General features: G+C 44.7%; 1 protein-coding gene and 1 long non-coding RNA gene across 2 annotated transcripts; both read left to right on the top strand.

Annotated features, from left to right (window-relative positions):
• On the top strand, positions 1-615 carry LOC135489915 (uncharacterized). Its single transcript, XM_064775544.1, has one exon. It carries the CDS (start codon positions 1-3, stop codon positions 613-615), a length of 615 nt encoding a protein of 204 aa, XP_064631614.1.
• Positions 616-10,756: 10,141 nt separating this feature from the next.
• LOC135489778 (uncharacterized) lies at positions 10,757-12,345 on the top strand. Its single transcript, XR_010447224.1, has 4 exons — positions 10,757-10,823; positions 11,630-11,703; positions 11,871-11,987; positions 12,284-12,345. It is a non-coding gene; the product is annotated as an uncharacterized LOC135489778 (long non-coding RNA).
• Positions 12,346-13,440: the final 1,095 nt, after the last annotated feature.

The following is a 13,440-nucleotide window of genomic DNA, read 5'->3' as shown; positions in this document are numbered from 1 at the left end:
ATGCAAAGCCGGCTGCCGACGCCAATTAAGCCTCAAGTCCTAGCGAAATATTTAGAAGGTTACGACCATGAATTAACCACATTTCTGCTGGATGGTTTCACGGACGGCTTCCGTTTAGAATATCAGGGAATTCGCGCTAGCAGTTTCTGCCCGAACTCGCCGTCGGCTAGTAAGCATCCAGAGGTCATCGATAGGAAAATTGCATCTGAGCTACAAGAAAGTAGAATTCTCGGCCCGTTTGATTCTCCACCTACGCCCGATTTTAGGGCATCCCCCATTGGTGTTGTCCCTAAGAAGGAACCTGGGGACTTTCGTATGATCCACAACCTGTCGTACCCTCGCCAAGGCGATTCCATTAACAAGGGCATCCCCAAAGATCTTACTAGTGTTAAATATTCTTCTATCTATGATGCAATTTCCTTCATCAAAAAGCAGGACAAACAGGTTAACCTAGCGAAATGTGATGTTAAGTCGGCTTTCCGTATCATTCCCGTTGCTCCCGAAGATTACCCCTGCTTGGCTTCGAGTGGCGGGGAAAATACTATATGGATCGGGTGTTACCGATGGGGGCCAGCATTTCCTGCTCCCATTTCGAAAGGTTTAGTACTGCCATAGAATGGATTTGCCGAAATAAGCTGGGTTTTTCTTCCATGGTCCATGTAATGGACGATTTTATTTTTATTTCGCTCTCCAAGGACGCCTCTAAGAGGGACTTGGAAAAATTTGAGGCCTTTTGTAAAGAGGTAGGCATTCCGCTGGCCCCGGAAAAAACCTTCGGACCAGCCATTGCTCTTCCATTCCTTGGCATTACTCTTGATGCAGAAAAAATGGAGGCCCGATTGCCCGTGGATAAGATTTCAAAGTTTAAGCTAAAACTTGATTATTTTTTATCCAAAAACAAAGCCATGCTGTTTGAGTTTCAGTCACTGCTTGGGTGCCTCAATTTTGCCTGTTCCGTTGTTCTGCCGGGCTGTGCATTTTCCAGGCGGCTCATTGATCTTACAATAGGTTACGCTAACCCATATCATCATATTCGTATTACCAAGCAGACTAAAGAGGACCTCCTCGTTTGGCGTGCTTTTCTTGACCAATTTAACGGTAGATCATTTTTTCATGGCGACAACTGGTTCTCAAATAATCAACTACAGCTCTTCACGGATTCCGCGGGCAGCATCGGATTTGGCGCTCTATATAAAACTCATTGGTTTTACGGGATCTGGCCCGTGGCATGGAGACAGTTTAACATCGCCACCTTGGAGCTGTTCCCTATCGTGTTAACCGTTTTGATATGGGGCAAAAATTGGGCCAACCAGAACATAGTATTCTTCACTGATAACCAAGCCATAGTGTCCATCATAAACAAACAAACATCTAAAGAACCGCAGATAATGTCCCTGGTACGGTCCCTGGTAAAAGCCTACCTCGTGCATAATATCGTTGTGAGAGCAAAGCATATTCCTGGGAAAAAGAATGTATTCGCTGACATGCTTTCTCGTTTACAGATACATGCGTTCTGCAAACGGGCGCCTTGGGCGGACCCAACGCCCACACCGATTCCTCCAGAGCTTTACCCGGATGGATGGAATCTGCGTTGAGTGAATTGCGCAGTAACATGGTTGCATCGTCCACTATGGTGGCTTATCGTAGGACCTGGGACATTTTCGCTCCATTTTTCAACGACTACATCAAAACGAAACTACGTCTTCCTTCCTATCTGGTGCCCATTTTAACTCTTTTCATTGCCTTTTTGCACGGCCGTGGGTATTCCCCTTCGTCTTTTGCGTCCAGCATGTCGGCTATATCCTATTTACATAAGCTTAATGACATGGCTGACCCGACCAAATCATTCGTTGTGGCTAAATTACTTTGCGCCGCCAAATATTTGCGTGCGCACCCGGATGTCCGCTTGCCCGTTACCAGGGAAATCCTTTCCAAATTATTGGTTGCGGCCCCACTTGTTACGTCTTCAGACTATAACTCGGTCATGTTTCAGACTGCCCTAGTACTTGGTTTCAGTGCCTTTCTTAGGGTGGGAGAGATGCTCCCTTCGACTAAATCCCGTCTAGCCAACTGCCTTCACTTGTTCGACTTGACGCTCGAATCGATGGGCTCCTGGTATCTTTTCGAAGATTTAAGTCTAGCAACACACAAGGCTCTCAAACCTTGCGCCTTTCTGCTAGGTCGCAATTTTGCCCATTAGAACACGTGAGGGGCTTTTTGGCTGTACGGGGTTTATCACCCGGGCTGCTTTTCTGCCATCCCGGTGACTCTCCTTTCCTGCGCAAGGACTTCGACGGTACACTCAAGCGTGCACTCTCTTTCTGCGGTCTAGACTCTTCCCGCTTTAAGGGGCACAGTTTGCGAATTGGGGCTGCAACACAATCCGCAATCGAGGGCAAATCCGATGCCTACATCCGGGCAGCAGGCAGGTGGTCATCCGATGCCTTCAGAAAATATATACATGTTTTATAACTAATTCTCGTGTCAACAATCATCTCAATACATTTACCCGAGGCGATTTTGACTCGTGCCTGCTAACATACGACAGGATGTGCCAAGCGCACGGCGGGCTTTGGTTCGCGACCTTGTAGGTCATTTGTTATTGTCCTGGTCAGACTTGGGCTGTCAGGTGTGTTTTGTATCTGTGTAGTAGTTTCATATATACACTCCTCCCAGTCAGACTTAGGCTGCTGGGTTGATTTCGACATAGTCTTGGTACTCGGTTTAGACATTTCGTCTTAGATTATTAGTCTCATATATACCAAATTTGTCATAACACGGTGTTATAATTGGTGGACGCGACAGTTGTAACTCTAATATATACATTATTTCACCTCGTCATTGCTACTTACACGTAGACTTGAGTGATGTGCTGCGGTTTTAAATATCTAGCGTCATTATATGCGTCATTATTTTCACTCGGCGGTTCGCCGGGATTTATTTTGAGAGAGCATTTTCTGCCGGTTGTGGGGTGGCCTCAGTGACCTTCGGCTTGTGGCGGTACCCTCTCAACCGTTTCAGCAAATTGTCTATTTTATTTGATTTATGGTCACGTGACCATAAATTCAATCTCTTGGGTCACGTGACGCATTTACCTTTTACCCATTCTAGGGTTTCCTTTGTAATGTTTTGCAGAGAATGCTCTCTCCATGTAGCCCGTTTGGCAAATAAATATAGATCTCAAATCTTGGCCTAATCGGTCCATAATCAATCTATACACTGTGTTGTGTTAGTCATTCTAGGTGTGTCTAGGGGATAAATGCATATTATGAGGGAGTCATCCATCATAATAGACTTTGCGCTGACCTGCGCTGAACTGCTAACCTCAATATTTGAGGACATTGTTTATATTCTCATCACTCTTCGATGTATGCAAATTAGTTCTTTGTCTTAGGGAGACATCACGCGATTGTTTCCCCACTCGCCTAAAGATTCTGAAGTGAAAGCAACTCTACAACTTGGACTTTTTACCGTCCTCCTCCCCATCCACCGTCCTTGTATGGTATCAGCCTGTATGAACCCCTTCCCGCGCAATCCCGGAGACACCGGACGATAGCGCCGCCACGGCCAAATGCCGAACTTCGCTGTAATGGCTTGATGTACACACGTTCGAGTTGATGAGAAACATGGAATAAAAGTGATAGCAAACATCATATCTGAGTCTGATTTATCCCTCCACGTTTAACGGCAGATATCATTCATTGGCGACCTTCCATTTCGAACTATCATGGAATCTTCTGATTGACTTTATTCGGGTGTTTTTGAGAAGGCCGGGAACAGGACGGGAATCTACACGGACATGTATTGCGTAAGCGTGTGTACCGGTATGTACTGTGTGTAACATTACTATACATTGCCAAGTGGGGATGAGGATTCTTGTTACGGGACACTCTTTTGTTGTGCGCTACAGGCGATTTCTGCTGGAGGAGCTGGGTGCGCCGGCTTCGGTGCCTATTACCTTTAACTTAGCAGCAAAGTTAGGCTTGCCGGAGGAGACTGTGAACCTTGCTGGCCTGGGGGGCCTGCAATGTGATGAGGCCGGTCGTGCTTTTGTACAAAATGCTGTGACGAGGATACAGCCGAACCTGCTTATTCTGGAACTGGGCACTAATGATTTAGTGGCTAGCCCACACATACCAGACGAACAGCTGACGGAGAATGTCCTTGGCACCTTGGTTACTTTGTGCAAGCAGTTGAAGGAGAGCTGCCCAGTTTTGTGAAAAATCATCCTGTGCCAAGTTGTTAATAGGAAACGGTGCAGAAACACATCGGCAGAACATTTTGATGCAAGGAGGAAATCTTTCAATGAGAAGTTGCTCCTGAAGTGTCGCGAGGAACAATATTCTAAGCTAATTGTGCGATACAAACATGATCGATCGATCCTTGTGAATCTGGCCACAAGCGTAAGTGGAGATATCCACTTTACATCACACCGAGGGCTGGACTTGTATCACTTTAGCATTAGAAGGGCGATCACCCAAGGCCTGCAGATGATGCGACAAGAGGATGCGCAGATGTAAAGAACTTTCATGCATGGATATCACTGGGGCTGATTTTAACACCTGCTATCCAGTGTGATTTGCACATTGTTGCATTTTGTACACAGGTTTGAACTAGGCCTACCTAATTGCATTCATAGTTTCACATGGTTGATTGTGTCACATGCTTCATTGATTTACATGTTTCACATGTTTTTCATAGTAGTCGATGCATGGATGAATGTACCTAATGCATTTTTTTCCCAGGTAATGGTTGTATTTTGCTAATGCATGTATTAGTATGTGATTTATTTTTCCTCACATGTAACTTGATATTGCATGTTTAGTTGCAGATTGCATGCATGTATATGATACTTGCTGATGAGTGCATGTTGGTTCTGTGTGCTTGATCGTATACAGGGCTTTATTTCTACATAGCAGGGTGCTGATCCTCCTTTAAGGCAGAGTGAATACTTGCAGCATGGCAAACCAAGGGATGCAAATGGGGATGCAGCTGCGAGGTCGGCAGCTCCAAGGAGCTATTCCACGTATACCAGAACAGGCTGTTGTTGAGTCTCCAGATGTTACCAGGTCCAGGGAGTCACTTGGGTTTTTTGGCACTGTTAGGAAGCATTTGTCTGATCTTTTTTCAGCCATCTCCCTTGATATGGACGGTACATCTTATGACAACACTCCAATGGAGGGAACCTGCATGCCACCCATGCACTCCACTCCAATGGCTCCTCCCACTCAGCCATATCACTCTGTACATTCACCAGGGCCACCTACTCTTTCTCACCAGGGTCACACCACCTTGAGGCAAGCAGAAGGCATTCCATGGCCTGAGTTGCCCTCTGACCCCCAGCCACCTGAGGCGTCAGTTAGTTTTCCTGGGACACATCATACCTTTGCTCCCGAGCTTACAATATCAGCTCCGGAGCCAATTTCGCTAAGGACAGGGACCACGCAGACGGAGGACCAACCTCATCTTGCAGCTCACCAGCAGGTGATAGCACAGGATTCCCTTGCTTTTCAAGCGGTCAAATCGACTGATATGCCTGTTAGTGGTACCCACCAGGCTATACCATGTTCATGCATGTCATTGAACAGTCCAGTGGCAGCTCATTCGAGCATGGCCACACTTACTTCTGGAACTAGTCTTGCATCTACCACTTCAGCTGGTCAGCTTCAGCCTTGCCCACCGCCTGGTCACCCTGTGGTGTCTGGATCGTTACCGGCCACTGCTGGGGACCAATGGCTGCCAGCCACAGTAGCGAACACACACACGTCACACAGCTTGCCCACTACTCGGGGACAGGCCCCACCAGCGTCTGCGTCTCTCCCTCCCGCAGGCACTGGATCGTTACCGGTTGCCAGCACTGAGGGGGATGTTATGAACACAAGTAAATTTGAGGCACCAGTTGTGAATAACTACCACAACTCTTCTTTTGGCGGTTCCACCAAAACTCCACAGACAAAACCTCGTCACAAACCCCCAAATATCAAAGTGTTTGATGAATCCAAAGTGGATTGGGAGGCTTACCTGGCAAACTTTAATGCAGTGACACTGGATTGGACAAAGGAGGAGAAATTAGAGCTTTTGCGTATCAAGCTACAAGGACGCGCGAGTAGGGTGTTTGCTAGTATGGATCTCCAGGGTACAAGTGTCACCTTTGATGGCCTAGTTAAGGCCCTGGACACCCACTTCATTGGTGAGCGCTCGGAGTGGGCAGCCCGCCTGCGCGATGTAAAGAGGGAACCGGAAGAGTCATTGGATGATTTGGCATTCAGGCTGTGTCTCTACAGTAAGCGAGCATATGGAAGGCAAATGTGTGACCTTGGGCTACAGTTATATCTATCACTCCGTGATACTCCCTTGGGGGATAAACTCCACTAATACAAGGACAAACCGATTGAAGAAGTGCTCCGTCAGGCTAAGTCTTATGAAAGCCACCTGCTGGCCACCAACCAGTCGACCACAGCAGGCAGTGTCGCTGCTATTAGCCAACCCCACAGTATGGTGCACAGAGTGGAACAGACAGACAATCATCACGTGGACTTGGGCGTGGCCGTGGACGGTTTGACAGAGGAAACAACCCTAATGCATCCAATAGGGGTGGTGCTTTCGGCAGAGGGGCCCATGGTGGTTGTGATGCTGGACAGCGTAGAGATACTGGGAACAACGGGGACAGAGAGGATGCTGCTCCTGGTTCGTCAGAAAACAACAGGAGGACTCGCTACGGACAGAACGACAGGCGGTCCACTGTGACTTGTTTGATTTGTAAGCATGAGGGGCATATTTGGAAGGACTGCTCTCAAGTAGAAGATCATTTCAGGCAAAAGTTCGAGGCCAACTCTGAGCCGTCAAACCAGTAGGTCATGCCTTCAAGGTGAGGGCTGGTCATGACCCTGTTGCTAATATTACTCACCCTCCGATACAAGCTTATCTCACAACCGATCTCAATGGTTTGCCGACATCTTTCTTGTTGGACTCTGGTTCTGCTAGTACATTTCTGTCGTCAAAGGTGTACTACAAGATTCCTCAGAAATTTCGTCCACCTCTTCAGAAGACTGGCATGCAGGTTCACATGGCTGATGGAGAAGCGTCACTTCACATCTTAGGGGAAGTTCACATGCCAGTTAGGGTTCATGATACCCAATTCACCTTCAAAATGTTTGTGTCGAAAATGGATCAGATGGATGGCCTCTGGGGCCTGGATTTCTGGCCACGCTTTGGGTGTGATCTGAAGATGAGTTCTTCTGTTTTTGCCTTTAATAGAAAGGAGTATCCACTCGCCACTTGCCGGCATGATATTCTGCCACATTCTGTAGCCTCTTCGCCATCTTCACCTCCACCCTCCTTGAGTTCTGTCTCCTTGGTCGAGATGGAGGATAGGGTCCCTGATCATTTAGAGGATCTTTATGCAAAATCAGCGGCAAATTTGACTGTGGAGAAAAAGAAGCAATTGGCAGCAGTTCTCAGCAAATACGGTGACACTTTCTCGACTTCCCCAACTGATATTGGTAAGACAGCTGTGATTGGACATAGTATAGACACAGGGGATGCCAAGCCTGTCAGAGTACCTTTACGGCGTCATGGATGGCGAAAGGAGCAGGAGATTGCAACTGCTGTGAAGGATGGTCTTCAGCGTGGAATCTTAGAGGAGTCCTCTAGTCCTTGGGCCAGTGCGCCTGTAATTGTCTTCAAAAAGGATGGGACGGCTCGCTTATTATTTAGTTTATTTCGAATCAGTTCGATCTTACTGTGATGCAATGTAGCAACTCGCCAAATTCTAAACTTCAGTCAACCTCCTCAATCAAAAAGTGGGGCAAGAGGAAAGGTTTAGAGTTGCGACAAATTTTCTCTTCCAATTACCAATTTTGTACTTCTTCAATTTCAGCTCACCGAAGACGACATACCTGGTGCAAAGTTCACGAAAGCACCAGACGAATACAAGAACATGGAACTGCAGTTTTGGTTAAGGTGCAGAGGACTAAAGTTTAGAGTTGCTGATACTAGGGCAGTGCACGTTGCAAAGTAAGTACTGATATCGAAATGCGATTAAGTGTCAGTCCATGATACCACCATGCAGAGGGTGGCAAGGTGGGGGTCAACCGTTTTTAACGAGATTAGGTATGCAAGATCCTTCCACTAAGACATCATTACACAGCAATTGATGACTCTCAAAAATCACTAGCAACCGAGTTAGGGGCAGGCCTAGTTAGGGGGCTTGTTTTAGCTTTTTTCCCCCTATTTGTTGTGTATTTTTGGGTCAATGTTGGGCACTCCTGCAGAGACTAAAAAATAGCTGGATTTTCCCCCTTTGTATGATGGAAGTATTTGATGAGATCTTCCATTCTGCAACAGGTCATTGAGTAACACTTCATACTTTGGTCGTGCTAGGCCTAGTAATTATGCATACCTAGGGGCAGTGCTTAGGAAGATCTCTCTATCGACGCTCATATCTCCAACACTGCAGGTCTTTGAATGCTGTGGCTTGCACATGATAAAGGCAATGATACCTACTTTCAAAATCAGAAATAAAATTTCCGGCCGCTTTTACTGTTTTCCCAGGATAAACCAAGGAAAAAGTGCTATTTTCCACCAAAATGACACTCATTGGCTAGTGCTGCCACCTTGTGTACACTTGATGAATTATAAAATAAATGCATAATGAACACATAATTTATGCTTGGTGCTGGCCATGAGGATTAGTAGTTACTGTCAACCACCATGATCACCCCCCCCCCCCATGCCTAGACCTACTAACCTATTTTAAGTAGGCCTACCGGTAAATAACTCCACTTGCATTTTTCCCCCCAAAAAAGAACAAGCTCATCACTACAAATTTGCCCTTGATGAAAGCCCTTTGGGGAATTGGGCCCCATAGGTCCTGAAATGCTGATTTGAATTTCAAATAACATTTCGGCCTTGGCCTACCTGATGGCACTGTAATTGAATAAGCTACATGTAGCCTTCTTACAGTCCGAAAACCTAAAGAAACCCCCCTGTTGGTGAGGATGCTAATGTTGACCCATTCATTAGCCTGTGTCATGCTGCCAGAGCATGTTGTAAGGGTTGGACCCCCCCATGGGTAAGGCACCTGAAGGGCATGTGGTATGACCTACTAATACATCTTTATCAACCCATGCAGGGATCATCCTGTTCCTAAGAACCTTGCAGAAGTGCTCTTACATACTAGTAACACCTTCCATTGCTAAGGAGCCAATTGACCAAAGGTGCAGTTCCTACTGTAATTACTGTTTGATGAGGACAACCCTGCAGTTGGCTGCACCGTCAGAGTACTGCTATTGGAAGTTTTTAGTTCCTTGGTTGGTGGTGAAATGTTCTCCTGGAGTTGCTCTAGCATTGGCTAAATTGTACATATACATGTACTGGAATGGAGAAGTTTTTCATGAACTGAGTTACGGTACTGTCCAGTCCCTTAGGAGAGATCACAACTTTCCACATGCTACACTTGTACCTGTCTGCAGAGGACAGTGCTGCCACCTAAGAAGCAGGGACACTTTTTTTTTACAAATTGGTGATTTATTTACAAGCTAATATAATGATACATAGAAAAAAGGCTATTTTGCAGACAATAGCCAAACCACTACTAACCACTACTAGGGAGGGACCAATACTAGTAACACCTCATTTACGGTACTACATGTCAGGCCCAAGTGCAGGATAGTATCAGGAGAGAGTCCCACTTTCCAGTAGCAGGCTTGGTTGTTCAAAACTGACATTAGCGCTACTAAGTATACTGACATTAAAAATCTATCTTGGCATTTACAATTGTTTACTGAAAGCCAAAGTTCAAATTTATCCCAAGATATCGCTATAAAATCATTTTTTAACCAAGCCCCGCATTTTACCTGATGAACCATCCGCTAGATATACTAGAACATCAAATCTGGATGTCCTTCATATTGCAGGTTATGTTAGTCAAGGGAGACAAAAACACAGCATGTAACAGTTTTAGGAAATTCACCATGTATTTTTTTAGAAAAAGAGAGATGTATTGTAGAATGCAAACAATGCAATTGCAATCAATGGCGTGGAAAATCTCAGGTCAAGCCTGATGAATGTACATCCAATAAAGTCGTACCCTTTCATTCTAAATCAAGAATTCTTGATGTGTAGCTGACAACTTTCACTGGGCTAATTCTGCCCAGTCATGACTCAAAGACCAACATTTCAGAAAATCTGTCTCCACCCTCTTATCATTTCTCTCTCCCAGCTCAAGAGTGCTTGACCAGCAGTCCTTATGATACTGTTGCAACAACATTACCCATCAAATTTGCCCTTCTGTCCCGTCTGCTGGGTTTTCTAAGTAGGCTTAGGCAACCCAATGCATTAACACCATACATGCGTGTGACCATGTGAACCGTAACGAAATCATAGTCACACAAATACGCCAAATTCACCATATAAACCTTGCTAACATCCCTAATTATTAATACCATGTTGTTCCTCATACCTTTATTAAATAAATACATCGTTTTGATGGAATGTCTTTGCGTTTTTATTCCACAATCGCGACTTGAAACCATGCCAAAACCACAGAAATCAGCGCCGCGTCAGCCATTTCAAGCCGTGTTTACGTTTTGACGTCATCGATGTTTTCACCTAATTATGCAGGAAAAATATGCATATTCAAACTTCCCGCGCCATGTTATTTATCGTCTGATCCAATCAAAATTTGGAATCCCCTTTATTCGTCACTAAATTTACATATATCACGTGGTTAGCCGCCAAAACGATGGGAAATAAACACGGGCGAATGGCCGCCGTCAGTTCAACGGAACAGCCGCTCTTTTAGGATGAATTACAGCCAAACGGTGAGTAATCCTTACAGCTAACCCCCCCAGAATGACAAAGCAATCAATGGAGAGGACGAATATGAAATTCCATTGAAATAGACCCAATAATAAGCCGCCGCCGAGGGAAATTCCATGACACCCCGCGTAATTTTGCTATGACTCGAATGCAGTGTTGTGGCGATCTCGTCTCCAGCCATTCACAGTCGCTACGCAACACATTTTGTGATGGCGTAACGCGATTAACGTCCTGCGGGCGAGATTGGCACTGGGCTGTTCTTCCCCAAATTGATAAATCGTAGTTCTTCCGTATATCGACGTATTTATGAGGAATTTTCTTGACAAAAACAAAGTGTAGATTAATGGAAGTAGACCAGATGAAAAATATTATTAATATCAATCCCAGTTAGGGCGTAAGTGCCGTTTGATATTTTTTGGTGCGGTGGGAGGGCAAACAATTGATGCGAGCAGCCGTTCCTACGTAAAATAGATAAGAAAAGCTGGTCCCATTTATTGTTTGTACCCCCTCCGATTTATTTTATTGACAGTAGATTTGAATTGTGAAGTCATATTCAGTTCTTTATTGCCATTTTTTATTAACCCTCTATGTACCAGGATGTCTGAAATTTAATTCAACTGTCTTTTCAACAAATATGTCAATGAGAAGGCAACAGGAAAGTTGTTTGAGTCAAGTAATCGTACACAAAGTATTGCAATAATGTGGTGCTTGCAATGATATTGAATTTAACCCTTCCATCCATGCTAGTAGATCACTCACTCATCCCCTGCTAATTTATTTATTCTGACTTCTGCTCTCTCTGTTTCAGCAAAATGTACCGGTAGGCCTACTGACCTGAAATACAAGTACCCTGTCCTTGCCTGAAAAAAAGATTACACTCAGGTAAGTCTACCATTGATTGATAGTAATTGATAGTGAGTTATTGATGGTCATCAATGTTTCAGTACAAGGAAAAGCACCTAAGGCGCTATCAGCCTATTCAGTGAACCTGGATCCACCCCTGAATGAATGTAAATCTGCAATAACTCCTTTCTGATTTGATTTTTCAGCATGTACGCCAGGCTGCCAAAGTCAGTGACACTCGGGGCAGGGTATTCAGTATTGCTGGAAAAGCTCCCAGAACACCCCCACTTTAACTTCAACTATCTTAAAGATGATTCACAAAGGTAATACAGGGCTATCCAATTTTCCTCACTTTGCTCAGCTTTCATGCTTTACTGTTTAAGCACTTTGAGATACCAGTATACTTAAAGAAATTGCTTGCAACATGCATCAAACTGGGTATTGGTCCTTTCACTTGAGTAGCCAACAGTTGACCTTGGGTATTCTAATAATGTGGCTAACAAAATTTTGATGACAGAATGGCACCACATTATTGCTTCTATATCAATGATAATGTCAATGGAGAAAAAAACTACTGACAATATTTTAGTTTCAAATGAATTTGTTTTTTTCTTTTCAGCATAAACAATAAAGTCTGGCAGTTCCTGCAGGTGGAGGAAGAAACTGGGCTGTCCAACAGAGACTCTCTCTCACTTTATTTCACCGCTAAAGGGCTGGAGGGATTTGAGGAATCTGCTACAGCATATCTCTATTGGACACCAGTCAAGCTTCTCTTCCGCACACTTCATCACCTTAATCTTATCCCTAGAACAAAATCAGAACTACAGTTACACGCCAAATTGAAAAAAATAGAAACTAAATTCCTGACACTACAAAAAAATTATAATGCTCGTTGTTGCAGAGGTGGTGAAAAGCAAAAAAAACTTTTAGAAGAATTCCTTTCAAGGCCGTTTCAAATGCAGTCAGTTGCATCTCCTGCTGCACCCTCTGCTGCTCCTCCCGGTACTGTAACTGTTTCTTCTCCTGCTCTATCTCCTCCAAGGACAATCTCTACAGTTATCTCGCCTCTTATAAAAACTCCAAGAGCTGCTTCTCCTTACAGTGGTGGCCTTCGGAGTGTAGAGACTGGTGTTCAGGTTAATAGTCCTCAGATTAAGACAACTTCTGCTATACGTAGAAGCCTAACGGCAACCAAGAGGGAACTCTTCAAGGTTCAGTCTTCCGTTGGTCGCAAAGCAGATGAACTTTCGAGGCAGGCTGAAAAACATGAACATTTGAAATTTAAGATAAGACAAAAGGAGAACAAAATCATTGAACTGAACAATAAATGTAAACAGGTTGTGAGCTCTGCAGATGGTAAACGGGTGAAGGCATTAGAAAAAGAAGTAGGACAATTGAAGAATCAGATCAAGGAGCTTAAGGCTACAGTTGAGGGTTTGCTTGACAATGAAAACCAAATGGCGGCGTCGCTTGTCTCCGCTACCAACAGATATGTTGACTCTGAAAAGCGTGTTCGTGCAGTTAGAGCAGGAAAACGTAGGGCTACACAGAAGCTCTCGGACATTCGTAGACATATTCTTGCCATCTGTTCAAACCTAAAAACTGGCTCTGGAGATGTCATGGTCATGGATCTTTGTGCAAGCCTACAGCAGATGCCTGACATTGATAAAAACACATCAGCAACTTTAAAAGAAATTGTATCTGGTTTGACTGCCCCTCTTCCCACAAAAGAGAAGGGGGCATTCAAGGAACATATTGCAGTGTTGGCAATGCAGT

This window comes from Lineus longissimus, chromosome 6, assembly GCF_910592395.1.
Source record: "Lineus longissimus chromosome 6, tnLinLong1.2, whole genome shotgun sequence".
NCBI lineage: Eukaryota > Metazoa > Nemertea > Pilidiophora > Heteronemertea > Lineidae > Lineus > Lineus longissimus.
Note: the sequence above shows the minus strand (reverse complement) of the source record. Positions and strands in the feature narration are given on the sequence as shown.

Coding starts and splice junctions, on each gene's coding strand:
- LOC135489915 (XM_064775544.1), top strand. CDS start 1: ATGCAAAGCCGGCTGCCGACGCCAATTAAGCCTCAAGTCCTAGCGAAA.